The sequence below is a fragment of the Arachis hypogaea genome, chromosome 2 (genome assembly GCF_003086295.3).
Source record: "Arachis hypogaea cultivar Tifrunner chromosome 2, arahy.Tifrunner.gnm2.J5K5, whole genome shotgun sequence".
NCBI classification, from domain to species: Eukaryota; Viridiplantae; Streptophyta; class Magnoliopsida; order Fabales; family Fabaceae; genus Arachis; species Arachis hypogaea.
In genome coordinates this window covers 99534201-99561722 of record NC_092037.1, presented here as the reverse complement: position 1 = coordinate 99561722, position 27522 = coordinate 99534201, and the positions used below count along the sequence as shown (strand labels likewise).

General features: G+C 39.2%; 2 protein-coding genes across 27 annotated transcripts; both read left to right on the top strand.

Moving 5' to 3' along the window:
- The first annotated feature begins 12375 nt into the window (after window positions 1–12375).
- Window positions 12376–18119, top strand: LOC112756330 (putative disease resistance RPP13-like protein 1). 26 transcript variants are annotated; one of them, XM_072206292.1, is made up of 7 exons: window positions 12376–15898; window positions 16213–16306; window positions 16517–16628; window positions 16716–16767; window positions 16896–17021; window positions 17234–17336; window positions 17461–18119. In XM_072206292.1, the coding sequence occupies exon 1, from the start codon at window positions 12561–12563 to the stop codon at window positions 15891–15893; it is 3333 nt and encodes a 1110-aa protein (XP_072062393.1). In that variant the 5' UTR covers window positions 12376–12560; the 3' UTR covers window positions 15894–15898; window positions 16213–16306; window positions 16517–16628; window positions 16716–16767; window positions 16896–17021; window positions 17234–17336; window positions 17461–18119. The 26 variants fall into 26 exon arrangements, with proteins under 26 accessions (XP_072062393.1, XP_025660686.1, XP_072062400.1 ...); XM_025804901.3 differs by having other exon boundaries at window positions 17457–18119; XM_072206282.1 differs by having other exon boundaries at window positions 12394–15898; window positions 16213–16311; window positions 17457–18119.
- Window positions 18120–19308: 1189 nt separating this feature from the next.
- On the top strand, window positions 19309–19776 carry LOC114924842 (putative disease resistance RPP13-like protein 1). The gene has a single exon (XM_029290436.1). It carries the CDS (start codon window positions 19309–19311, stop codon window positions 19774–19776), a length of 468 nt encoding a protein of 155 aa, XP_029146269.1.
- The last annotated feature ends 7746 nt before the right edge of the window (window positions 19777–27522 follow it).

Below are 27522 nucleotides of genomic sequence, written 5' to 3'. Positions count from 1 at the left end.
TTTTCAATTATTAGATGAAATTTCATACCATTAAAAATACTATTAATGGCTAATTGATGACTAAAAATCACAAAATATATTAGCTCCCTATTACTCCTCAAAATCGAATTAACGCAATTGATAATAAACATTTTTTTAAATTTAATTCTCATTACTATTTTAATTTGAGAGGCATTTTAATGGATAATATACAAATATTTAAAGTATTTGGAGACATATCTCAATCCAAAGTAATATTATCATCAATTTTAAAACTTTTTTAATCGCTTCATTATATATGTATTTGTAAAGGCCTGGCCCGGCATTCGCACGGGTCGACCCGGCTCAAGCTCTACCCGACCCGGTTGCACGCCCTCCAACCGACCCGGACACGTGTCCTGTACTGCTCGCACGCGGCTGTGGGACAGCGTCCTTTGGGATACGTGCCTGACTCCATGAGGGGCCCATGACTGACATGTATATAAAGGGAAAGCTGGCTCTTTCCCCGAGGTACGTCATATCCTTTCACCTCTTTATTCTGCCCGCCTGCACATTGCTGACTTGAGCGTCGGAGTGTCTTTGCAGGTGGCACCCCCCCTCATCATCTCTCCAAGACAAGTACTCGGCTACTCGACAACCCACAAACAGCGCGACCAAATCTAAGGCGTCCTCACTCCCACACTCGCTTACCCGATCTGTCCGGAACCCGACAACCGAATATTGGCGCCGTCTGTGGGGACACCCTGCCTAAATGGAAGTCGTGCTGGGTCCCGGTGACCAAGCTCGAGCAGCCGGAGCGGAGGGGGCAGCCTCCGTCGCTTCACTGAGGGGGCGGCGGAGGTCCCCCCAACAACACACGAGAACACGACCCTTCGGGGGAACGGGTGGCGATAGCGCCATAATAATGCAGGAGCTACGCCACAGAGTCCAGAACTTAGAGCGACAGCTAGCCGACCGGGAGCGGGATGGACGGTCTACCGATCCCAGCTTTACCCCATCTCCCGGGAGCGAGGAGGAAGACTCTCACCGAAGCCGCCAGCGGCGTACATCCGCTTCCCGGACGGAAGCGGAGAGCACGCGGGAGGAGTCACCCATTATAAGAAGGCGAAACGACAGGATCATCTACTCCCGAGGCGGACCAACCCACCGAGCAGCAAGAGGTCACGAGGACGGGGAAGGGAGATCCGAGAGAACACGGCAACCCGTCATAATGGGTGTCACCCCGTTCCACCGATCTATCCTCGAGGTCCGGTTGCCGAAACACTTCGACAAACCAACGGACATGAGGTACGACGGAACTCAAGACCCTCTAGAACACCTCACGGCCTTCGAGGCCAGGATGAATCTAGAGGGAGTAGGAGACGAAGTAAGATGCCGCGCCTTCCCGGTAACCCTAGCAGGACCAGCAATCAGATGGTTTAACGGCCTCCCTCAAGGTTCCATCTACAATTTCTCAGACATCAGCCGTGCATTCCTGGCCCAATTTACAACGCGAATAGCAAAGGCCAAGCATCCTATCAACCTTCTAGGGGTAACCCAGAGACAAGGAGAGCCGACCAGGAGATACTTAGATCGGTTCAACGACGAATGCTTGGAAATCGACGGCTTAACCGACTCAGTGGCCAGTCTCTGCCTGACAAACGGCCTCCTCAACGAGAACTTCCGAAAACACCTTACCACGAAGCCGGTTTGGACAATGCACGAAATCCAGACGGTGGCCAAGGAGTACATAAACGACGAGGAAGTCAGCCGAGTCGTGGCTGCCAATAAGCGGCAGTCCGGTTACGGCCAGGCTCGGCAGTCCGGTGGCGACGGTGAGAAAGCAAAAGAAAAGGCCAGGGAGGAGGCATCAAACAAAGCACCTAGGCCGTTCCCTCGTGTCGGAAAATTTACTAACTACACTCCACTCACCCTCCCCATCGTGGAAGTTTATCAACAAATAGCTGAGAAGGGAATTCTTCCGAAGCCTCGACCACTTAAGGACCGTACGGGAGGAAACAAGAACCTTTATTGTGATTACCATAAGGGGTATGGCCATCAAACACAGGACTGTTTCGACCTGAAGGATGCACTAGAACAGGCGATAAGGGAAGGAAAGCTAGCAGCGTTCTCCCATCTCATCAGGGAGCCGAGAAGGCGTTATCGCGATCAAGACGAGGAAGGCAAGACACGCTCGGCCAAGCGGCGACAGGAACTCGAAGACAGAGACCATGGCCTCACTGTGATAAACGTGGTAACGGCAAAAAACGCTGCACCAAAATCCCGGTCGGCACACAAGAAAGACGCCAAGGTTCTGGCGATCTCATCCCCGCCGGTGCAAGGCTCCAAAAAACCTCCATCCATTTCTTTCGGCCCGGAAGACCAATGGTTCAGCGACGCCCCGGAAAACCCCCCATGGTCATAACGGCCAGAGTGGGGACCGGCCTCGTCAAACGGATCCTTGTCGACACAGGAGCTGATTCAAATATCATGTTCCGCAACGTGTTCGACGTACTAGGGCTAAAGGATGCCGACCTGACGACTCACCAGCACGGGGTTATCGGGTTAGGCGACCACTTCATCAAACCGGACGGAGTCATTTCCCTACCAATCTCGGTGGGGCAGATCCAAGGCCGAAGATCGGCGATGGCTGAGTTCGTAATTCTCCGAGATTCCACAGCCTACAACATCATCTTGGGAAGAAAAACAATCAATGATTTTGAAGCCATAATCAACACCAAGCTGCTAGTTATGAAGTTCGTTACCGATGAGGGATCCATAGGGACCATAAGAGGAGACCTCGAGACGGCGGTCGCTTGTGACAATGCCAGCCTTTCCCTTAGAAAGAAGTCCAAGGAAGCATCCGGCGTGTTCCTAGCCGACCTTGATGCCAGAGTAGAGGACAAGCCGAGGCCAGAACCAGAAGGGGACCTGGAGAAGTTTAGAATCGGTGACGAAGAGGAAAAGTTCACATTCGTTAACAAGAACCTCCCACATGAGCTGAAGGAGCCTTTGATTGAAATGATAAGGGCCAACAGGGACTTGTTCGCCTGGACACCAGCCGACATGCCGGGCATAGATCCAAAAATCATCTCACATCATTAAGCCGTCAAGGCGGAAGCACGCCCAGTGGCACAACGAAGGAGAAAGATGTCGGCGAAAAGAGCAGAGGAGGTAGCCAAGCAAACGGCCAGCCTCCTAGAAGCAGGCTTCATACGGGAAGTGGACTACTCGACATGGCTCTCGAATGTGGTATTGGTGAGAAAACACAACGGCAAGTGGAGAATGTGCGTGGACTACTCTGACCTTAACAAAGCATGCCCCAAAGATTGCTTCCCCCTCCCCAACATAGATGCACTCGTCGACGCCGCAGCGGGATACCGGTATCTAAGTTTCATGGACGCCTACTCCGGTTACAATCAGATACCGATGCACCGTCCCGACGAAGACAAGACGGCGTTCATAACGCCAGGAGGAACTTTTTGCTATAAGGTAATGCCATTCGGCTTGAAAAATGCGGGGGCAACATATCAAAGGCTGATGAACAGGATATTCCACGACCTCATAGGGAAAACAGTCGAAGTTTACGTGGACGACATCCTGGCAAAAACAACACGACCTGACGACCTCTTGAACGACCTGGCAAGTGTATTTGCGTCCCTCCGTCAACACGGTATGAGGCTGAACCCCCTCAAGTGCGCCTTCGCCATGGAAGCCGGCAAGTTCCTGGGATTTATGATAACTCAGAGAGGGGTAGAAGCTAACCCGGAGAAATGCCAGGCGATACTCCAGATGAGGAGCCCGGGTTGCATCAAGGACGTCCAGAGGTTGGCAGGACGGTTGACCTCACTATCCCGATTTCTCGGAGCTTCGGCGACAAAGGCCCTGCCATTCTTTAACCTCATGAAGAAAGGGATTGCGTTTGAGTGGACACCCGCATGTGAAGAAGCCTTTCAACACTTCAAGGAAATCCTGGCGGCACCTCCCGTTCTCGGGAAGCCAAAGAACGGGGAACCACTATACCTATACCTCGCTATAACAAGCGAAGCCCTGGCCGCAGTTCTGGTACGGGAGGACGGGAAAGCTCAACAGCCAGTCTATTTCATAAGCAGGGCCCTGCAAGGGGCAGAATTAAGATATAGCAAGTTGGAAAAGCTAGCCTTAGCACTCCTAACTTCGTCGAGAAGGTTAAAACAGTATTTCCAAAGTCACCAAGTTGTCGTCAGAACGGACCAAGGGATCCGGCAAGTTCTCCAAAAACCCGATCTGGCGGGAAGAATGATGACTTGGTCCATCGAACTCTCCCAATATGACATATGGTACGAGCCCCGGCAAGCCATCAAGGCGCAGGCCATGGCGGATTTTTTAGTTGAAGTAACGGGAGACCCAAGCGAAGACACGGGTACACGGTGGAAGCTCCATGTGGACGGAGCCTCCAACCAGACCTTCGGAGGTGCCGGGATCATACTGGAAAGCCCGCTTGAGGTTGTATACGAACAGTCGGTCAGATTCGAGTTTCCCATCTCGAACAACCAGGCAGAATATGAAGCCCTTATAGGAGGCTTAACCTTAGCGGCAGAAGTCGGCGCGAGAAGACTGGAAATATGCAGTGACTCCCAAGTCGTCACTTCCCAAGTAAACGGTAGCTACCAAGCCAAAGACCCCTTGCTTCAGAAGTACCTGGAAAAGGTTAAAAGCTTGAGCCAAAAGTTCGAAGAGGTCACGGTCCACCACGTACCTAGAGAAAGGAACACACGGGCAGACCTCCTGTCAAAGTTAGCTAGCACGAAGCCGGGAGAAGGGAACCGGTCTCTCATCCAAGGCATGACGAGAGAACCAGCAATCACACTGCACGTGACAAGCCTAGGTTCTTCATGGCTAGACCCCATCACCGACTTCCTAGAACACGGCAAACTCCCCAGTGATGAAAAGAACGCGGCAAAATTGAGAAGGGAAGCGGCCAAATACGCCGTCATCCAAGGACAGTTGTTCAGGAAAAGGCTCAACCAACCCCTACTGAAGTGCCTTCACCCCGATCAGACGGACTACGTCCTAAGGAAAGTCCATGAGGGCTGCTGTGGGCACCACATCGGAGGCAAGGCCCTAGCGAGGAAACTATTCCGAGCCGGATACTATTGGCCGTCGATGATGGCAGACTCCAAAGAGTTCGTCAAAAAATGCGTAAAGTGCCAACAGAACGCCAACTTTGCCAGGGCACCGGCCTCCGAGTTAAGCTTGCTGACGACTTCTCGACCATTCTCTCAATGGGGAGTCGACCTCTTAGGGCCTTTCCCAGTCGGCTCGGGGCAAGTCAAATACCTCATTGTCGCAATTGACTACTACACCAAATGGATAGAAGCCGAACCGCTAGCCAGCATATCCTCATCTAATTGTAGGAAGTTCATGTGGAGGCAGGTGGTAACGCGATTCGGGATACCAGAAGTCGTCATCTCCGACAACGGCACGCAATTTACTGATAAGAAGTTCATGGAATTCCTCAACGGCCTGGGCATAAAACAAAGGTTCTCTTCGGTAGAACACCCTCAGACGAACGGACAAGTGGAGTCCGCCAACAAGGTTATCCTTTCAGGGCAAAAAAAGAGGTTGGACAACAAAAAGGGTGCCTGGGCCGACGAGCTAGCATCGGTCCTCTGGTCTTACCGAACAACCGAGCAATCCTCAACCAAGGAAACTCCTTTCCGACTAACGTACGGGGTGGATGCAGTAATACCCGTAGAGATTGGTGAACCGAGTCCGCGGTTGCTTTTGAAAGGAGTAGAGGAAACCGTAGAAAAGGACCTGATAGATGAAGCCCGGGAAATGGCCCATTTGACAGAAACAGCGCTAAAACAAAGAGTGGCTCTGCGCTACAACACCAAAGTGCTCAAGAGGGAATTCGAGCCAAACGACCTCGTCCTAAGGCGGAATGATATCGGCCTGCCGACCCCCGGAGAGGGCAAGCTAGCGGCAAACTGGGAAGGCCCCTACAGAGTCAAAAAGGTGATGGGAAAAGGAGCCTTTAAGTTAGAAAAGCTTGATGGCAAGGAGGTCCCAAGGACATGGAACGCGGACAACCTTAGAAGATTCTACTCCTAGAGGACGGAACGACATGCCGGCTAATCTAGCTAAGTAGTTAATTTGTCATTCCAAGTCCTTTATGTGGTTACCGAATAAGATATATTTGTGCAAATTCTCCACCCTATTTTATCTCCGCTTTTCAGATAAACCATCTCGTCATGACTAACGACGACGTGCGACCCGGGACTGATCACCCCGGGAGATCATCAACTACTGTTGTAACAAATAACTACACGAAAGGCCACGGGCCGCCGGTATAAACGACTACAAACCAAAAATGGTTAATAGGAACAATAACACGATCAGACGAATAAACGACAACTATAAACCAAAACGGTTAGAAACGATAACGCGATCAGACGAATAAGAAAAGGTTTATCGCGACAACACGAGCAAGCGACCAAAAAAGGTCATTGTTCACAAGCCAAAATAAAAACGGCTAAGATCAAATTGTTCACAAGCCAAAACGGCTAAAATCAAGATTATTCACAAGCCAAAACAAAACGGCTAAACAAAAACTTTAAAACAAAGGATTCATTTCTTGGGGACATCGACAACTTGGCCATCCTTAATGACTTTACGAACGCCGATTGCTGATTTGTCGAACTCGGGAGCAATGATTTTGACCTGAGCCTTAAGAGCCTCTTCGGTCGCCAGAATCGCACCCCTCCCCTGTTTGACGACGTCTTTATACTTCGCCTTCCATGTTGCCAGTTCGGCCTCGACGGCCTGCTTCTCTTTCTCAACTTCGGCCACACGCTTTTGCGCCGCGCCGACCTGACCCTCCAAAGCCATTTCGCGCTCGACCAAACGTTCAACCGTCGCTTCCGACTCTTTTTGTTTCTTCTCAGCAGTTGTTGCCTTCTGTTCGGCGGCGGTAGCTTTCTGCTCGGCAGCGGTGGCTTTCTTCTCGGCAGCGTCCAGTTTTTCCGAAGATTGAGTCAATTGCTCCCGAAGGGTTTCAACTTCACTTTTTAGCTCGTTATTAGCCCTCCCGGCAGAATCCAACCTCCTGCGGAGAGACTCCATCCCGGACAGTTCGAACTCGGCCTTCCGAGCTATGACTGCGCCGCGCAGGAGAGTGCGATACATCCACCTCGCCTGCCCGGCAAGGGATGACTCGTGGAAATACTCCTCGGTACCGGGGATCAGCTGGGAGTCTATGAAGTTCCCGGCGTCAAAATTCCTTTCCATGACAGTAAGGACGCCCTCAGGGCTAGACGACGCCGACATGCCTCTATAGGTTACCTTAATAAAAGTATTGGACCCTGCCCCGAAACTCCAATAAGTCGGGATGAGCCGTACCCCCTCCAAAGACAACCAAAAGGGATGACGACCTTTGGCAGGGCGGACCTTAAAATATTTGTCCTTAAACCCATGGTAAAAATCTTCAAACAAACCTAAAATCTTCCGACCCTGGGCAGACCGGAAGGACATGAACCCTTTTCTGTGTTTCCCCTCCTTGGAAGGGTTTGTGAGGGTGAAGAAGAAGAGGAAAACATCCACGGACACCGGCAGTTCGAGATATTCACAGACCATCTCGAAACAGCGGATCGAGGCCCAACTGTTCGGATGCAACTGCGACGGTGACACGGAAATTCGATTTAAAAGCGCCATTTGAAAGGCTGAAAACGGAATACGAACTCCGACTTGAGTGAACATGGCTTTGTAGAACCAAATCCAGTCGGCGACCTGGCGGGGTTGGAAGTTGATTTCGTACAATCGCTCGTGAGGAGCCGGGACGAAAACGTCGTAATTGGCCTCCTCGTCAGTCCCACCACACAAGTACCCGGCTTGTCGGAACTCGGTGAGCTCCTCCTCGCCCATTTGATTAGGCGAATCCTTCACGTCGGAAACGACCCAAGCATATGGATCGTACGCCGCGGGGTTAACGGAAGCCCGGGAAACCGTGCGAGCCATACCTATATGGGGGGACCATCCAGTCAGTCTAAGAGATCGGTTGCTCAGGCCGAATACAGCACTACCCCCACGACTCCCCGACCAAGGCCAAACAAGACCAAAGCACGAAAAGAACAATAAAAAACCTACCCTGGAATGGTACTTTCCCCCCTAACACATCTAGTCGCAATCAAAAGGCTACGCAACAATAGCAAAAATCAAACAACAACGCGCAGAAATAATGCATAAAAGGGAGATTGATTCGAAAGTTACCTAAATTGATGGAAAGAAGATGAAGTTGCAAATTTGGGAAAATGCAGGAAGGATGAACAAAGACGCCACAGCAACACTCTGAGATCTTATGTCAAATGAGAAGAAGGAGAGGAATGGGAAGTGTGGAAAAATGCAGAAACACAGAACCGAACAGTTTAAAAACTGCTTCCCCAAAAGCGCGAAACACCTGGGGCAGAATAGTCTTTTCAAGCAGGGTTTTCCCACACCATTATGAGCATTCAATGCTCGGCGCAAGGAACGATGCGATGAAACGGTTGCTTGTGCAATCAAAGGACACGCGCGTTGGGGGCATACCCTTCCCACGAAAGGCCGACCAGACGAGACGCGAGACGACGCGCCATTGGTAGTTCCCACGACTACCATTGGCGCGTGGGGGCACTGTTACGGCCTGGCCCGGCATTCGCACGGGTCGACCCGGCTCAAGCTCTACCCGACCCGGTTGCACGCCCTCCAACCGACCCGGACACGTGTCCTGTACTGCTCGCACGCGGCTGTGGGACAGCGTCCTTTGGGATACGGGCCTGACTCCATGAGGGGCCCATGACTGACATGTATATAAAGGGAAAGCTGGCTCTTTCCCCGAGGTACGTCATATCCTTTCACCTCTTTATTCTGCCCGCCTGCACATTGCTGACTTGAGCGTCGGAGTGTCTTTGCAGGTGGCACCCCCCTCATCATCTCTCCAAGACAAGTACTCGGCTACTCGACAACCCACAAACAGCGCGACCAAATCTAAGGCGTCCTCACTCCCACACTCGCTTACCCGATCTGTCCGGAACCCGACAACCGAACAGTATTGTTTGCAAATATTTGAACTAATATAAAAATGGTAAAATTACTAAATGAGTTAAAGCGGCTTGTATTGCACTTTTTAATTTTATTAAGGAGGTTAGAATGGGGTAAGATTCTCTTATGGAGATCAGGTGTGTTTTATCTGTATGTGGTGTCAGACAGCAGAAGAGAAATCAGACGGTGCGAGTGGGAGGGACCTTATTAGACGGTCCGATTTGCTGCTTACAACACGGACCATCCGAGTTGTTCGCCGCAGCTCTAAAAAAAATTACATATATTTACAACACGGACGGTGGTCCGATTTGCTTTGTTGAAAATTCAAATTTTTTCTACCTCCAAATCGGACCTTCTAATTTGATCATCACCTTTTTCATGCAAAGAATTCGAATCATGCGAATTCTTATAGAAAAAAGTAATTATTAGAGAAACTGTCCCACATATTAGTTTAGCATTTCACGAACCCATAACCAAACACAACACAAACGTGGTTTCCATAACAAAAAAGAATGAGCACTTATATTGAGTACTAGTTTTTTGGTGTATTGAGTACTAGTTTTTTGGTATAGGAAAAATATTTTGCAATTGCCTATACTTTAATTTCCTAAATAATTATTAGAGATGATTAAGAGTTTATTGCAGCAATGAAGACCGGAAGACTTGTAATCTTACAAAAAAGAATTTAATTATAATAACACTCGGATTATTGGCCAAAAAATAAAAAAGAAAAGTTAATGATAAACATGCCATTATCATAAATTTATACCTTAAAATAGTTTATATCATAAAAAATTATATCTAATATTTGTTTATAATTATCTCTGATATATCTGATATACCATAATAAGTAATATATTCAACTAAATATTTAGATTTTTATATGCAATAAATTGATGAAAGACTTAACTTGACAACAAGAACGAATTTCATTAAAACAATATTATTTATTTTTCAAAAAAAGAAAAAGAAACTTCAAATTCAAATTATCATCATTTTTCAAAATCAGAGAAAATTAATGTTAAACAAATTCTAAAATTAAATCAAAACTGAATTTTTGTAGAGACTAAAACTAAATTCACATTTAAAAGGATTCAAAACTTATTTAGTGAGCGCATGTTTTAATTTTTTTTATATAATTAAAAACTAATTATTTTTATAGAAGTTAGTTTTAGGATTTTACTGGGTGAGTTTTTAAAAGAATATTTTTTAATAGTTTAAAAAATATAAAAATAATATTTTATGTTAAAAATACTTTTTATTTATGAATTATGTTTAGATATGATAATATAAAAATATTTAAAAAAAATTATAGGTTTGTAGTTTCTAAAAAAATATTTTTTAATTTTTTTAATATTTTATTTTTACTATTAAAAATTTATCAAATGACATAAAAAAATAAAAAAATCTTTTTATTGAATTTTTTTCTAACAATTTATTAACATCTAAACAAACTCTTATTATTCACTTACAAAAAATGTTAAAAAATAAATTTTTAATACATATTATTATTTAATAAAATTTACACAAAACTATAAAAGGTAATTTTTATTATGCTCATGCAGTACCAAACAGACTTAAACTGATACTGCCGACTAATTTATTGGTATACGTTTTTACTCAATTTTTTGTAAAAAATTATATTTTCTAACTCGAAAAATTTTATAAAAAAATTCTAATTCACATTATAAATTTTTGAACCTATTTTTCGGCAATTTAAATTATTATTTTACGTTAATTAATTAGTTAATAATTTCTGGTTCTTACATTATCGTCATCGAAGTAGAATGGACGAAATCGAAATACACCATTTTTCATTCGTGCTGGTATCCTATACCCAACTCTTGCAACCTCTTTTCACTTTTTATCACCGACGTGAGTCAATATCAGACTCTTTTAACTCGGACAAAGAATTTGCTCTCCGAGTGCACAGCAGCGCAGAATTCTCATACTCAAATATAATTCCACTATCACTGTTTAATGTTTATCACTGTTTCTCATGTGACAGTTAGGATACACTATCACAACAAAGAAACTATTACCACTAGACATTTTTAATAATTTAAAAATAAAAAAACGGAAGAGAAGAAGGATTGAGATTTTTGTGGAGAATACCAGCGGTTTAAAAATTCTTTTATAGATGATTGATTTTTGTCGTACTATATCTCATTTACAGTGTCAACGTTTTAAGTTAGCATGTATCTTGTTTACACACTAAACAAAATTAGTTCGTTTTTGAGTTCGTTCTTCCCCATATAAAATATGTGTATACGTAGACTTGGATTTGTATCTTATCTCGTTTACACTGAAAATGAGATACGTCTATACTTATTTCCTTTTATAAAGTAAACGAGATAAAACATATTACAGAAATCGATAAAAAGTTAAAAACACTCAAAATTATGTTCTTCTTTTTTTTTTTTTACGATATCTCCCAACAGTTAAAAATTAATCCATCACAATACTAAATTTCATTTAAGGGTTTGTCAACTGTTGTATGCCCAAGATGAAATTTGTAATTTAAATATTTATTATATTTATTTAAAAAAAATTCATTTCTTTATCGTTTATCTCCGCCAGTTTCGGCCTTCAGTCCCAACACATCATTTTCTTCATCGAAGTCAATATAAAAGACTTCACTAATATTTGGGCCTTCAAATACAAAAAAAAAACATTATAAGAGTATTTAATCGTAATGTGTTACAATTTTTTTTTTCAATAATAATGAATAAGATTTGTGGAAACTAATTGTATGTTGAAATAATATTATTGAGAATAACATAAAAAATTAAAATTAAAATTAGATAAAGATGTTAAAAATATCTTTTTTAAAATTGTTTTTTAAAAATTAAAATTTAACACATATAATCAATTTAACTGTATTATTTTTATTAAAATTAGATCGAACAAATTAATTTAGTAAAAAAATTAATAAATTAAATTTTAAACCGATATAAATTAATATTTTTTTTAAAAAAGATTATAATATCTCTATTATAAAAAATAACTAAAATACCCCTATTATTTATATATATATATATATTCATTTTAAAAATTCTAAATTCTAACCTATACGATAGAAAAGAAAAGAGCTAGAATTTAGAATTCTCAAAATTAATATATATAATAAGAGTATTTTAGTCATTTTTTATAATAAAAATATTATAATTATTTTTTATAAAAAATAATATTAATTTAGACTGATTCAAAATTTAATTCACCATTTTTCGGTCAAATTAATTTATCTAGCCAAATTTTAATCAAAATAATACAATTTAATCAATTATATATATTAAATTTTAATTATTAAAAAACATCTTAAAAAAAAATGACTCCCATTCGGTAAAAGCCAGCATTATTGCACCACATGATTTTGTCCGAAGACCATAAAGCTGATCATTGATCAAGTCAATTTTAGTCACCACACAAATCAAACACTTCCCTTAGCTCCTGTTTCAGAAAATCCTGAGAGTACTCCCTTCTTCCCTCATCCTTCACCTTTCTTCCTTTGTTGTGATCTCATCCGCTGCACTTGAGATCCAATCATGGCTGCAAAACTTTATGGTGGAGCTTATCTCACCTCCTTTGCTGATGCTGTTTTCGACAAGTTGTCTTCAATACTTGAAGATGACTCTGTCCTCAATGGAAACCACTCTGCCCTCGAGTTGCTTCGAAGGTTGGAGAATCGTCTGTATGAGGTTGGACCTGTGCTTGATGATGCTGAGCAGAAGCAGTTCACTAACAAGAGAGTCAAAAAGTGGCTTCTTGATCTCCAAGATGCTCTCTATTTTGCTGATGACTTGCTCGATGAGATCTCCACTAAAGCTGCCATCGCCGCCACTCAAAGGGAACCAGGTGACTCTTCTTTCTGGTCTGGTGTTGTTAATTCATATATTGAAGACAGTGGTTCTATGGAAAAAATAGTTGGTGCACTAGAGTCTGTTGTAGCACGTATAAATTTGCTTTGTCTGGAGAAGAGTGCCAAGGTGGACATGCCGAGAACTCCATCCACATCTCTCGTTGTAAGTTCTGACATATTTGGTCGGGACAAAGACAAGGAGAAGATAATCAAATTGCTGTTAGATGATACTCGTCATGCTGAATCACCTGTGACTGTCATCCCCATTGTGGGTATGGCCGGAATAGGAAAAACTACTTTGGCTCAATTGGTTTACAATGATGAGCAAGTGCAGCAAAAGTTTAATGTTAAAGCATGGGTTTGTGTTGGTGAAGTATTTGATGTTCTTAAGGTGACAAAGACTGTAGTGGAGAAAGCTACTTTTGCTTCTTGCAACATGAATGATTTAGATTCAGTTCAACAACGTTTGAGGACCGAGGTAACAGGGAAGAGCTTTTTGGTTATTTTGGATGACATGTGGACCAATCATTATGATGATTGGAAAACTTTTCTAACTCCCTTCCAATGTGGAAGTCAGGGAGGAAAGATTCTTGTAACAACCCGCATTGATACCGTTGCTTCTATGGTGAAAACTATTCCAGCTCACAATTTGAGTTTGTTGGATGTTGAACAATGTTGGTTGGTGTTTGAAAATCATGCATTCTTTCCTACTGAATCCCGAGATCGTTCGGCTTTGGAAGAAGTTGGTAGAAAAATTGTTGAGAAGTGCAAAGGACTGCCGTTGGCTGCTCAATCACTTGGGGGTTTGTTGAGAACCAAGGATAATGTAAGCGACTGGGAAGACGTTTTGGTGAGTGAGATTTGGGAGTTTTCTGAAGAAGAGTGTAGGATTCTTCCTGCATTGAGAATAAGCTATCATTATCTCCCTTCACACTTAAAACGTTGTTTTGTCTATTATTCTTTATATCCCAAAGATTATGAATTCGATAGAGGTGAATTGATATTGTTGTGGATGGCGGAAGATCTTTTGCAACAACAAAAGAGTGGAAGCATTTTAGAAGTTGGTTATAAATACTTCAATGATTTAGCTGCACGATCATTCTTTCAACCTTCAAAGAATGGTTATGAAGATTCATTTGTGATGCACGACCTCATGCATGATCTAGCGACATTCTATGGTGAAAAGTTCTTTGTTAGAATCTCTGAACACGAGAATGTAGCCCAACATGATACAAAAACTCGTCATTTGTCATATGATGTCAACGACAATCATTCAGTCCCGAAGATGTTGGAAGCATGTGAGAGTTTAAGTCATGTGAGGACCCTGTTTCAAATCAATGCATATTTATACGGTGGACACAAAGAGGGAATTGATCCTTGTGGCTTACTAGCACAGTTGAAGCGCTTACGTGTTTTATCATTTGCATCTTTTAAAATTGATAGATTACCTGATTCAATTGGTGAATTGATCCACTTGCGTTATTTGAATCTTTCTAACACACTTGTCGTGACATTGCCGGAGTCCTTGAATAATTTGTACAATTTACAAACATTGATGTTGGCAAAGTGTAAAAAACTTAAAAAGCTTCCATCCAACATGCAAAATCTTGTGAATTTGTGTCATCTTGATATTGTCAGCACTGATTTAGAAGAGATGCCAAAAAAAATGAGCAAATTAAAAGATTTGCAATTTTTAAGTGACTATATTGCGGGCAAACATGAAGAGAATGGGATTGGAGAATTGGGAGAGCTAGCACATCTTCATGGCTCATTTCGTCTTAAGAAACTAGAGAATGTAAAGAATAGTGGTGAAGCATCGAATGCAAGGATGGATGAAAAAATACACCTGAATGCTTTATATTTGGAGTGGTCATGGTCATCATTTGAAGAAAGTGACAAAGATGTACTTGACAAATTACGTCCTCACAAAGACTTGAAGAAGCTATCCATCAGGTGTTACAGAGGTAGCATGTTTCCGGATTGGGTAGGGCAGTCTTCGTACCACTACATGACTGAGTTGGAGCTGAGAGGATGCAGGAATTTTTGGGTGGTTCCTTCACTTGGACAGTTACCCTCTCTGGAGAGGCTGATCATTGCAGAGTTCGAGAAGGTGAAGAAGATTGGTGGGTCATTCTATAAGGGTGATGGAACTCATCAGCATCAGGACACACCCTTCCGATCCCTTAAATATCTGCAATTTTATCGTATGGGTTGCTGGGAGGAATGGGAGTCATATGAATGTGATGATGATGATGATGCACCATTTCCTCAACTTGAGACACTTGAGATATGGGATTGTCCTAAGTTAAGAGGAGATTTGCCCACTTTCCTTCCGTCTTTGAAATCACTCCACATTGGTAGATGCGAGGAGCTTGGTTGTTATCTGCCAAGAGCTCCCATGATACGCGAATTAAAAATAGAAGGCAAACAGGAAGCAAGAATGCAGGACCTACCACTTTCCATGTTGGAGAGACTATGGGTTAATGGAGAGCAGCTGGTGGAGTATGCGTTTGAGGTCATGAGCCACACCCAACCAACCTCTCTCCGTTTTTTACAGATCTCAGAGTGCTCATCAGCCATATCATTTCCAGGGGATTCTTTGCCCCCTTCATTGGAAGTGCTATTAATCATGAACTGCAAGAATGTAGAATTCCCAATGCAACACCAACAACATCACTCACTAACGAGTCTTACAATATTCAACAGCTGTGATTCGCCTACATCCTTCGCATTCCCAGCGTTCCCAAATCTCCTGATTCTGATCATTCGAAGATGTGAAAATTTGACATCTCTGGAGGTGTCACAGTCACAGTCCCTCCAACAATTAATGGTTGCAGAATGCCCTAAGCTGGAGAACATAATAGGACTGCCTGCCTCTTTAATTCGACTCTTCATTATTAAATGTGGGTTGTTGGGTGAAGGCATAGAGAGGAAGGACCCCCACATTTGGCCATCCATTTCCCACATCCCTCAAATTTATGTTGATAGAAAAGAGATTCGCAAAGACTCAACATCTTAAAAGAGGTAACTCTTTTGCTATCTCTCTATATCCCAAACCCACTTCATTTCATCTTCTCCAACATCATATTCATTCTCTCCTACTTAATCTTACTTTTATTTCAATAATTTATCCTACTCTTTTTTGAGGTAAATACAAAACCCAATCTTCTCTTTTAACACTCTTAATCACCACTCTACTCAATGCCTACTTTCCCCAACATATAGTATCACAAAACTGTTAACTTTTTTTAGGATACAATGTCAATTTGGAATTCCCCCTCCCCATTTAACCGTTTACCCTTTTTTTTATTATTTCTTCTTTCTTTCTTCATGTATAGGAACATATATTGATTCTTCTGGGACTTGTCAATTTATTGAATTTGGGTGCTGCGCCTCCAATCTTGTAAGGATGAGTATCTATTTGGATTTAAAGTAAGGTTTGCTCTATTTTGTTGAAGGATTCCTGGAGAATTAATTGGCATTAAAGTACAATCTTAACATTAAAAATGCTCTTATCATTCTATACTATTCAAAGTCTCATGTTTCAAATCTGCATTAAACAAACATAGGAAATCTTTGGGCATGCTTAAATAAAGATCTTGTAGAATAATTGAGTTATTCGTTTCAATTTTCTTAATGCAGATGATCTTAAAAGTTTCTATGTACTAATTCTTTGCTGGTTGAGTACATGGACAAAGGAGCTATGTATATACTTCAACTTTGTTGTCTCAGGCAGCAACTTCAAGCTGGAGTGGTATAATCCTGCACTGCATTACTCTTGTGACTGTTTTCTTGTACAATATACTTTCTCATGCACCTTTTTATAACCATTGTGAATAAGGGTTTTGCTTTTGCTACATTGAAGTATGTACAAGACAATCATCATGCCCATGGTACAGCCTATTTTACTGTGATCATAATAAAAAAAGCACAAGCATTAAATTTATCTCGTGTCCTTTTTCCAATTTTCCACAAAATTCTTAGATTGTTGCTTTTTTACCTTTTTTTTACTCTACTTGAGAGCATGGTAAAACTTGGTTATTTGGAGCAAATAATGTTGAAAGCAAGGTTGAGTGGCTGGTATGGTGATCTCAAAACAGTATTCCTCAACTAAAGGAACAAATGAATTCTGAGGCATGTCTTTTGAGTAAGTTTTGAATAGTATTATGTGGCTATTACTGTTGGGGGATTTTGGCCATAATGCTATATATAAACTACATACAACATAGAATGTTTATTAGAAGGTTATATAGTTTTGTTAATTCAAGGATAAACCCTTGAGAATGATGAAATCTTCTACTTTCAACTTTTGCCCTTGTCATTAATGGTTTTTCTTCTTTTTGTTGTTATTTCTGTCAGCTACTTTTGCACTGCCCCTTGACTCACCCAAATCTAAGGCCTTTCATTACATTTCTTGGTGTTGCTCTTGCTTGCTTGCTTGCTCGTGGCCCTCGTTGGTTTGGTATGCTGTTTACTATCTTAGTATTAACTTCTGTTGAATTAACAAATTAATTAACCTTGTGATGACTGTGCACTAAGCAAAAATTGGATTAGTTGTTCTAATGTGTTTGTTTTGGCGTAGCAAGAGACGAATTGGAGCAAACTTGGATTAAGCCTAATTAGGAGACGAAAGAAATCTGGGCAAGAATGATGGAGGAACAATGAATCCCAAACAAATCAGATGAGGTGCAGTCTCTGCATCAATTCAAAAGCAGAATTCATGGAAGACATCATCCTCGTACAAAATCAAAGGAAGAAATGGATGATGAAAAACATAATTTTGCAAGGACAGATAGACCAATCAAAATGCAACATGATTACCTTCAATGATATGGATACAGTTGGAGCAACCTGTCAAAAATAGGCAGAAAGCTTACAAACTTTTCAAAGAAAAAAAGGAAGGACAAACTTAGTTTTATATTTTTATTTACACTCAACAATTATCTTTTTTTTTTCTTAAGAGTTTTTATGCCTTCATCGTTTCATTCTATTTTAGGAGAGCTGATATGAGTTATTCTATTTATACGAAAGAGAGAGCTTAGAAAGTGAGAATCAATTTCTGTTATAAAAGGCAACAGAGCTAGGATGTGAGAATATCTAGAAAAAGTTATAGTGCTGTTTGAGAAATTTGTTTTTTTGTAGTGGCTTGAATTCGTATTGGTAACATGAATTTGTTTATAGTGAAAAATTCTATTATTTGTTGTAGTGGAGACTAGATGTAGATCCCATTTTGGGATTGAACCAAGATACATTGTGTTGTTCATCTTCTCTATTATAATTTTCATTCACAATATTGTTATAACTGTCATCTGCATATGTTTTCCGCAAATCATGCGATCATTTTATAAAATCACTTTTTAATCATTTAAATCTGCATCCCTCTTCCATTTTCTATGTCTAAGAGTATAGTGCTGCAGGTTGGTATATAAGCATTAGTGTTATTAATTTATTGACGTAGAATTATAATTATAATCTATTCTCATTCAGTAAATCAAATCATATGCTTTGGGTGCAGATTTCATTTCATTCCCTAGCTGCTATAAGATTGATTGGATTTCAATCTCTAATACTGGAACAAGATTTCCTTCGTAAGAAGTAGAAGGACACCTTGGTGGTTCCACCAAAAAAATATAGATAATCAAACCTTATTGTCAAACAAAAATGACAATGACTAATGAAGTTGAGTATCCTAACCTATATTTATAGTGGACAAACAACCAAACATGCTCTAAATAGTTGAAGCTTTAGCCTTTAGCTGAAAAATGGTTCTCTCACTATGAAGTTGAGGCATATATACTTGAATAAATTCTGGATTCAATTTAAAAATAAAATATAAGTATCATTACAAAAATACATTAGATAAAAATTAATGAAAATAAATTGTGTGAAATAAGTTTGGAAATATCTACTCAATCATTGAAGCAAACATGTTGGATTCTTTTGTAGGAATAAAACAAGAAGCAGCATCTTGGGAACATGTCAATATAATTCAGCAGAAAGAAATTTTGGGGCAGGAGAACTTTTTCTTAGAGACATTTAGTCTGTAGAACACGTTAGAAATCAAAATGTGTTTAGTGCGAGTGTTAGCAAAAGTCTTAAGCAAATGGGGCCACTGCACATTAATTGGGAGAGTTAGCAGGTAATCTTCATGGGTAATTTGGCATGGACAAATTTCATTAGAGAATGTTATTAGTAGTTGTAAAGCCGCCAATGCAAGGATGGATGTGAAGATACACCATTAGTAACTGCTAAAGAAGAGAACCCATTAGAATTGTATAGTATTAATAATGGCAGCATGCATCACACTTTCACTATAATAATACTTTACTGCTACCACTTCCTTACCCTTTGTGTTTGTGAGAGAATTCTGAGTTTGAGTGCATACTACTACAAGCCGCTTCCCTTACCTTTCTTACTTCTTTAATCTTGGGAACATGGCTGCTGAACTTGTTGGAGGAGCTTTCCTCTCTTCTTTTCTCAATGTTCTTTTCGACCGGATGTCCGATCCTGCGATTGTCAACGGGATCCGAGGAAAGAAGATTGACCAAAAGCTGCTCGGAAGGTTGAAGACCACTCTGCGTGGTGCTGAAGCCCTGCTGAATGATGCTGAGCGGAGACAAATCAAAGAAGGGCCGGTGAAGGTTTGGCTGGATGATCTCAAAGATGCTCTTTATGAGGCTGATGATTTCCTTGATGAAATCACCACCAAAGCTTCAACTCAGAAGGATCCAGGTAACTTCCTATCTCGCTTTCTCAATATGAAAGATAGAGAGATGGTTGCTTGTATGGAAGAGGTCATTGGTAGACTAGAGTCAATTGTGAATAAAAAAAGATACTCTTGGCCTGAAAGAGATACCGATGGAAAACATGTCATGGAGAACTCCAAGAACGTCTCTAGTTAAGGTGTCTGATGTATATGGTAGGGACAAAGACAAGGAAGACATTGTAGACTTGTTGTTAGCTGAGAGCCTGAGACTGATGATGGTAAAATATCTGTGTTGCCCATTGTTGGCATGGGTGGGATTGGAAAGACTATTTTGGCTCAATTGGTTTACAATGATGATAGAGTGCAGCAGAAGTTTAATGTTAAAGCATGGGTGTGTGTTGGGGAAGGATTCAGTGTTCTTAAGGTGACAAAAGATGGTAATAGAGACTTCTAAGGGTGTGTTTGGTAATCACGTTTGAAGAAAAAAAGTACGTTAGAGCTTCTTGAAAGCTTCACTTTTTTGTTTGGCTAATTTTCTTCTTTACAAACGCAGAAGTGCTTTTGTTCCTAAACCAACGTTTACAAGAAGCAATAATTTCTAGCTTCTCCGTTGCACTAACGTGCTTTTAGCTAATACCTTCAATATTTATTTTTCTTTTACCAACTTTATCCTTTATATATATTATTGCATTATTTATAAAATTTTTATTATTCTTCTCTATATGAACTCTTTTTTATTATTTTTTATCAATTTTTTATTTGACATTATATATTTTTATAGTTATAATTTTTGTGTATTATATTTATTATTATCTTTTTATAATAGAATTTATTGATTCTATTAGATAATAATAATAATAGTTAAAAATTATAATGTACTAAAAAAAAGTACTAAGAGTATTAAAAATATACTATATAAAAAATATATAAGAAAAAAATATAAAAAAAATTAAACATGTATAAAAAAATAATATTATAATTTAATGTCATGTCCTTTTAAGTAATTATCTATCTAAAAGTGATTTTAACTAATATTATCCAAACAAAATTTATTTTATCAAGATCAATTTTGGTAAAGAGTTGCCAAACATAAATCATGTTGACACAAACTTACTTCTATCCAAAATCAATTCTATAAAATCACTTTTATTCAAACTCCAGTTTGATCAACCACAATCCAAACACACACTAAGTCTTGTGAAATGAATGGCTTAAATTCTGTTCAACAACATTTGAGGAATGTGCTAACAGGGAAGAGTTTTCTGGTTGTTCTGGATGACATGTGGAGTAATCATTATGATGATTAGAAAACTTTTCTAAACGCCTTTCAATGTGGAAGTCAGGGAGGTAAGATTCTTGTAAGAACCCGCACTTTAGAACAAGTTGGTCATAAATGCTTCAATGATTTCGTTGCATGTTCATTTTTTCAACCTTCTAAAACTGCTTATGACGGTTCATTTGTGATGGTACATGATCTCATGCATGATTTAGCGACATTCTACGGTAAAATAGATGGATAAAATAGATGGAAAATTTGGGCTAGTTTTAATAAGTTTGAAAATTTCACCCGCATCCCTCTCTAGCTAGAGACATTATTATTATATTATGTCCTAATTCCACATACACATGATAAACGATAAACTCTGAAATCACCTGAAAGAACTAATTTCTTGAACAAATTGATGATATGGTTGCTGCACTATGCATGGTGTATTTTGTAACCAGTTGAAATAAGCTTTTTTTTTTTTAATTTCAAGCATTAATTAATTTGAGAGAAAAAAGAAGAGACATGTTTGTGCATTGCACTTGTCGCTTGAGTGAGGAACGAACCTATGCACATATAGAAATACAACTTTTGCTTTTATTTATTTAATTCAGTTTCCTCAATATTTTTCTGCCTAAGAGTTCCTCAACATAATGAAAATTGCAATATTTGGGGATGAGAAATTTCTTACAGCAAAATAAAACATATAATTCTAAAATAATACACACCACAACTGAGAAAAACTATTGTCCGAAACAAGCATGGTGATTGATGAATAAAAGTATTTGTTAAAATTCTAGCCGAAAATAAGTGGAAAATCATAGAAATAATATTAAATTGGCATAGTATAATAGAATAATTTTATATTATATATTGAGATATTTGAAAATTTGCATATTTTGTTGAAAAATAAAATCTAAACGTATTGATAAAATCCAATAAAAAAAATCAATATGGACTAATCCAAGTTATACTAAGATATTATCAACTCAGATCAATATGTATATTAATTAAAATATTATTGCTTTCTAACAATATGATTGTCTCTGCTGCAGTCTGCCAATCTTTTTCTTCATTTTTTTAATCATTGGAAAAACTTATTTATTTTTTTGATTTTTTTGGACTGGATATACTTTATTCATTAAAATTGAAGGTGTTAATCTAGGCCATGTTATTTAGGTCTAGATAAAATTTAAGATTTTATTTATTCTTTGATAGTTATGTGATAACTGATCAGTCTTAATATTCTTAAGTTTTGGATTTTGTCCATTTTATTTATAGTCTAAGTGTTTTTTATTTTATAATTTTTTTAAATAAATAAAATAAATATTTTATTTACGAAAATAAGTAATTTGAAGAATTTTTATCGATTTTCGTAACATGCTTATCTCATTTATAGTGTAAATGAGATAAAATACAAACTCATGTTTACGTATTATGTGTTATGATACGTACCTTATTTTATTTATAAAGTGAACGAGATACGTGTAAACGAGATAAGGCTAAGGTGCGGCTATAAATATAACTCGTTTGCAGTGCGTCTTGATCTACTTTCCATCTCCTTTAACCTTCATTTCTCTCTTTCTCGGAAGTTTTCTTGATATTTTTGAGTTGTTAGGACGTTATGGTGTGCACCGACACACGGGACCCCGATATTAACCGCTTGAATGATAGTTGGCACATTGCGGGAGCGATCGACTTCAAAGTTAGTGTGTTTTTATCTTTTAAATTAATAAGCGTATGTGATTATAATTATGGTACTTTTATAGATTTAGTGTTTTTACTTTTTACACATGAGTAGAGTGGATTATCTTTAGGTAACATAAAATAGGTTAGTTGACAAGCTATTAACATTTGCTGGGTGTCAAATTTATTTATGGTAAAAGTTAATTTACTAGTTAACTTAATTTAATTTATTGATTAACTGTTTATTAGATTTGTTAAATAAATAAAAGAAATTCATTAATTATTATTTATCCATGTTATTACGTTATATTATTTCTTTGAGTCGAATTTTATATTTTTTATTTTAAATTTGAATATGCCGGAGAACTTAGCTTGAAATCCAAGTTTTTAAGAAGTTTTATTTTTAAACAGAAGCCTTGTCTGCTACTATCTAGGATGTCCAACTGTCGATGATCTTGAGACATGCTGGAGACTAAACACGTGTGCAGTCTGCCGAATTTACGTACCTCCCTAACGATTTAAAATATAATCGAATGATATTATAACTAAAATAAGAATGACAAATAAGATAATGCATTAAAATACTGTAACACTTACCAGTATCTGAGATTCTGTCGGAGGACGATACGTAGACTCCAAGGATAATCATCAGTAAATTAACGGCAACGCACGTGATATTTTAATCGATCCGACTCCACAACTTGGTACTCGGCACTTCTCCAAATGCTGTAATTCTTCATGCCTTACAGTACTGCCTCTCTGCTTCTAAATCGGTGACCATCCCTAAACTCCACACCACCATCAATATTGTAATCATCTGCCCTCGTATTGGAAAATGGAGTTACCTCGTGCATTGCGTCCAAATTCAAAGTATGGTGGTGATTGGGTACAGCTGATAACTCCGGACTGGTTGCGAAGTAGACAAAAGGTATCGAACTGATCCACCAATGGGAGTCTCTGGTATAAACTTATCCTCGTCACCATCCCTAGAGGAGCCACTTTCGTGGCTATTGGCAACGTACTCTTCATCAGACACCTTACCGTCAAGGTCCATGTCTACTACTGGACTAGCACAGTGCAAGAGGTAGGTCATCTTGGACAAAATTCGAGCTACCAGAACCACCACCACCAATATCACGAACCTCCGCAGAAAATTCCATCATTTGTTCAACCATAATTCTCCCGTAGACGTCAAAGCTTAGGTGTAACAGCTATTACCCTAAGCCTTACATCATGCCATAAAGTAAAGGATAACAAAGTGTCACAACAATTCTAAAGCTTATACAATAGTAGATATATAAGAAATTTATAATACGAGAAGCCCGATGAAGAAATAAAGCTCAAAACAGAGATAGAAAAGCTCGAAGCGTTCATACAATTAACTAAAAGCGTAAAGGCACAAGATAAAACATAATACAGTAATAATCAAGATAGTTATATATAAGTATAATGGTCAAAAGAACTCTAGCCGTAGCCTGCGGAGTTTAGGCAGACTAGTGATATACAAACAATACAGAGTTTTGGAAAGTTAAACAGCATATACAACTTGTCTCTCAAATAAGCCTCTGAGGAAACAAGGTCTAAGATACAAAAGAGAGAGTATTACAACAGAATAATCAAAATACAAAAGGTGATAAAAGATCCTTTGCTCCGTCACCATCTCGCAACTCACTGAAGTGGGTTACGACCTGCATTTGAAAAACAACATATGGTATGAGAACTAGAGATTCTCAGTATGGTAACAATGCCCAGTAATGTAAGATATAAGGTTCCGAAACGCCAAAGACAATCCTAGAACTTCACATCAAACATAAGATTCATGCTTATAAAACAATTTAACAAAATCCTTAAATAGGTCATCTAACTTAAGGAATTTCTAAACTAACATTTACATTGTTGTCCCACAGTCTTCGCCAGCCTAACCTCCATGCGATCCCATTGCCATCGCCTACCGAGCCTCCTCAACCTCAATAACATACACAAGTATATGCAAACAAGTAATACACAAGTAACAATCATGTATAGCAAGTAAATCAGGAAGCAAGCAAGCATGTTATATGCTTAGGCAATATAGGCAAGTAAACAAAGCAAACAACCACATAGTAAATGCACATGATGAATGCCTATCCTATTGACTGTGATATTCGGTTTAACTGCCAACCCGACACATTTCCATGGGTATGTCGCCTTTGGTCACGATATAAATGGGTACCCCCCCAGGGATATAGTGTCCGACTCACTCTTGTGAATCGAAAGGATGCAAGCGGAATACTCAGTCACAGACCTCACATTACCCAAGGATATAGTGCCCGGTACACTCTTACCACTTACATATCGCCTCTCAATCAGAACCAACCTCAAGTTATCAGTCTCATTAACCATACTCATTTCTCTCTGAGTTCCAGACTCGTTATAACCATCATTAGTCATTGATTTCACAAGTTATGATCAACTTTCAAGTTCTCAAAGTCATCACCAATATAGCACTTCACTCGTTCACCCACAACTTCAGAAACCAAAGTCTCCATCTTCTAAACTCATACAAAAATTTACTAATTTAATTCACTAAATCATCTCTATTAGTCTTAGGGCCTAATTACTAAATAGTAACCTTAAACGGTAATTAAAGAAGTTTAGAAAGTTAGAGAACCCTTGAAAAGTGAAGAAAACAATTTTTCAGCAAAATAGGGATCTCGCGTACGTGAATCTCTGTCCCACGTACGCACAAGTCGAAATGTGGGCGTCCGTGTATGCGGCATCTTACTCGCGTACGCGAGTGTCCCAACCCAGACGAAAAGCCCGCGTCGCGTGTCAAATTTTCGCATATGCATGCCTTGAAAACACATGCTCGCGTATGCATGCTAGTACTCACGTATGCGAGATATCCCAAACAGAGGAGAATGCTTGCGTCACGTGCACAGGTTCACGTACGCTTGCTGTAACAGACGTAGAAAAATTTTAAAGCTGCAGAATTTTAGATTTTTGCATCGAACTTCAAACGCGTATAATTTTTTCGTTTTAAAATATTTTCCATTCGTTCTTCAAACGTCTTAAAGCTCTCAGACCCAACTTTCACTTAAACTAAGTTTCTAAAAAATGGGGGTCTAAAGGCCAAGTTATGCCTTGCCAAAGTTCGTTAAAAACAAGATTTTACACAAAATCATCAAAGTTCTCTAGTTCCCAAATTTTTAAAACTAAACCAATCAAAACCTACTCAATTTCATCAAAAATACTACCACACACTACAAATTACCATTTCATTGCACTTCAGTCATTTTCACACCTATTTCACTCAATCTTTCCACCTCTTTCCACCATAATTCAACAAAACCCACAACTTTCAAACCAAGATGTCAATATTAATAATTTTGCACAATTCAACTATTCATAAACCTCATTCATCATATATCATCTTCAATCCTCATAATTATCATTATTCAACCCCAATATCAATACTCAACATCATTCATTAATAATAACATCATAATCTCATCAAAATCATCACATTCATCAAAATCATCAGACATCATTAATCCAACAATTATCAACAACCAATTCAATCATATCCTAAGGTCCATTAGTCTAAGTGTCACGAAACATTACATATTACATAGAGAAAACCGAAATCATACCTTGGTCGATTCCCAATATGCACAAATCACCAAAATCCACAACCAAGTTCAATGAGCTTTGCCTCCAAGTCAATCAACAAGCAACTCCAATCCACCAACTTCACTCCAATCACAAGAATTCAACCTATATATATATATATATATATATATATATATATATATATATATATATATATATATATATATATATATATATATATATAATTTACCATAATTCAACCTAGAATTTCATATATACATAAAACCACAAGAGATTCGAATACACTCGCCTTACTCAATGTTGATTGAGGCAAAACCCAATAGCAATCAAGTGCTAGATGGTACTTAAATACCCAAAATCACAAAAATCAGTCAACAACTATAGTCAAATTTTCAAAATTGTTGGGAAGAGAGAACTTGGCAAGAAAGAGTGAGTTTCTTACCACTTTGGTTAGATAGAACTAACGGACTCGGCAAGAGCTTAGTGTGACCGCAAACGAGACGCGAATCAAAGCACCGTAGCTCAAGTTATGAGTGATTTAAGATGAATATGAATAGTAACATCTCTTCTCTTCTCTCTTCTCCTTTCCAACTGCTAGCTGCTAGCTGCTAGGGTTGTGTTATGTTTGTGAATGAGGTTGAATTGGCTTCATTTAAGTGTTTATATATGTTGGGTTTGGGTTCAACTCGGATCCGATCTAACCTGTTAGCATTTTTGGCCCGTTTGGCCTAACTTTGGGTCAAACCTTTAGAATTATCGTCTAATTTTCAACTTTAATTATTTTCCTAAGTTTTTCTACAGTTTTTATTATGCTCATACAGTACTAGACAGACTTAAACTGGTACTACCAGCTAATTTATCGGTACACGGTTTTACTCAACATTTCGTAGAAAATTATATTTCCCAACTCGAAAAATTCTACTGAATTCAAATCTCACTTCAAAATTTTCTAATTCACATTATAAATTTTTTAACCTATTTTCGGGCAATTTAAATTATTATTTTATGTTAATTAATCAGTTAATGATTTCTGGTTCTTATATTAGGTGCACATACTCATCGCCATCGAGGCAAAATGGATGAAACCGAAATATACCATTTTCCATCAGCGCTAGCATCCTATACCCAACTCTTCCAATCTCTTTTCACTTTCTATCACCGACGTGCATCAATATCAGACTTTCTAACTCGACAAAGAATTTGCTCTCCGAGTGCGCAGCAGCGCAGGATTCTCATACTCAAATATAATCCCAGTATCACTGTTTCTCATGTGACAGTTGGGATATACCATCACAACAAAGAAACCACTACCATTAGACATTTTTAATAAATTAAAAAAAAAACGAGAGATTTTTGTGGAGAATACCAACGGTTTGAAGA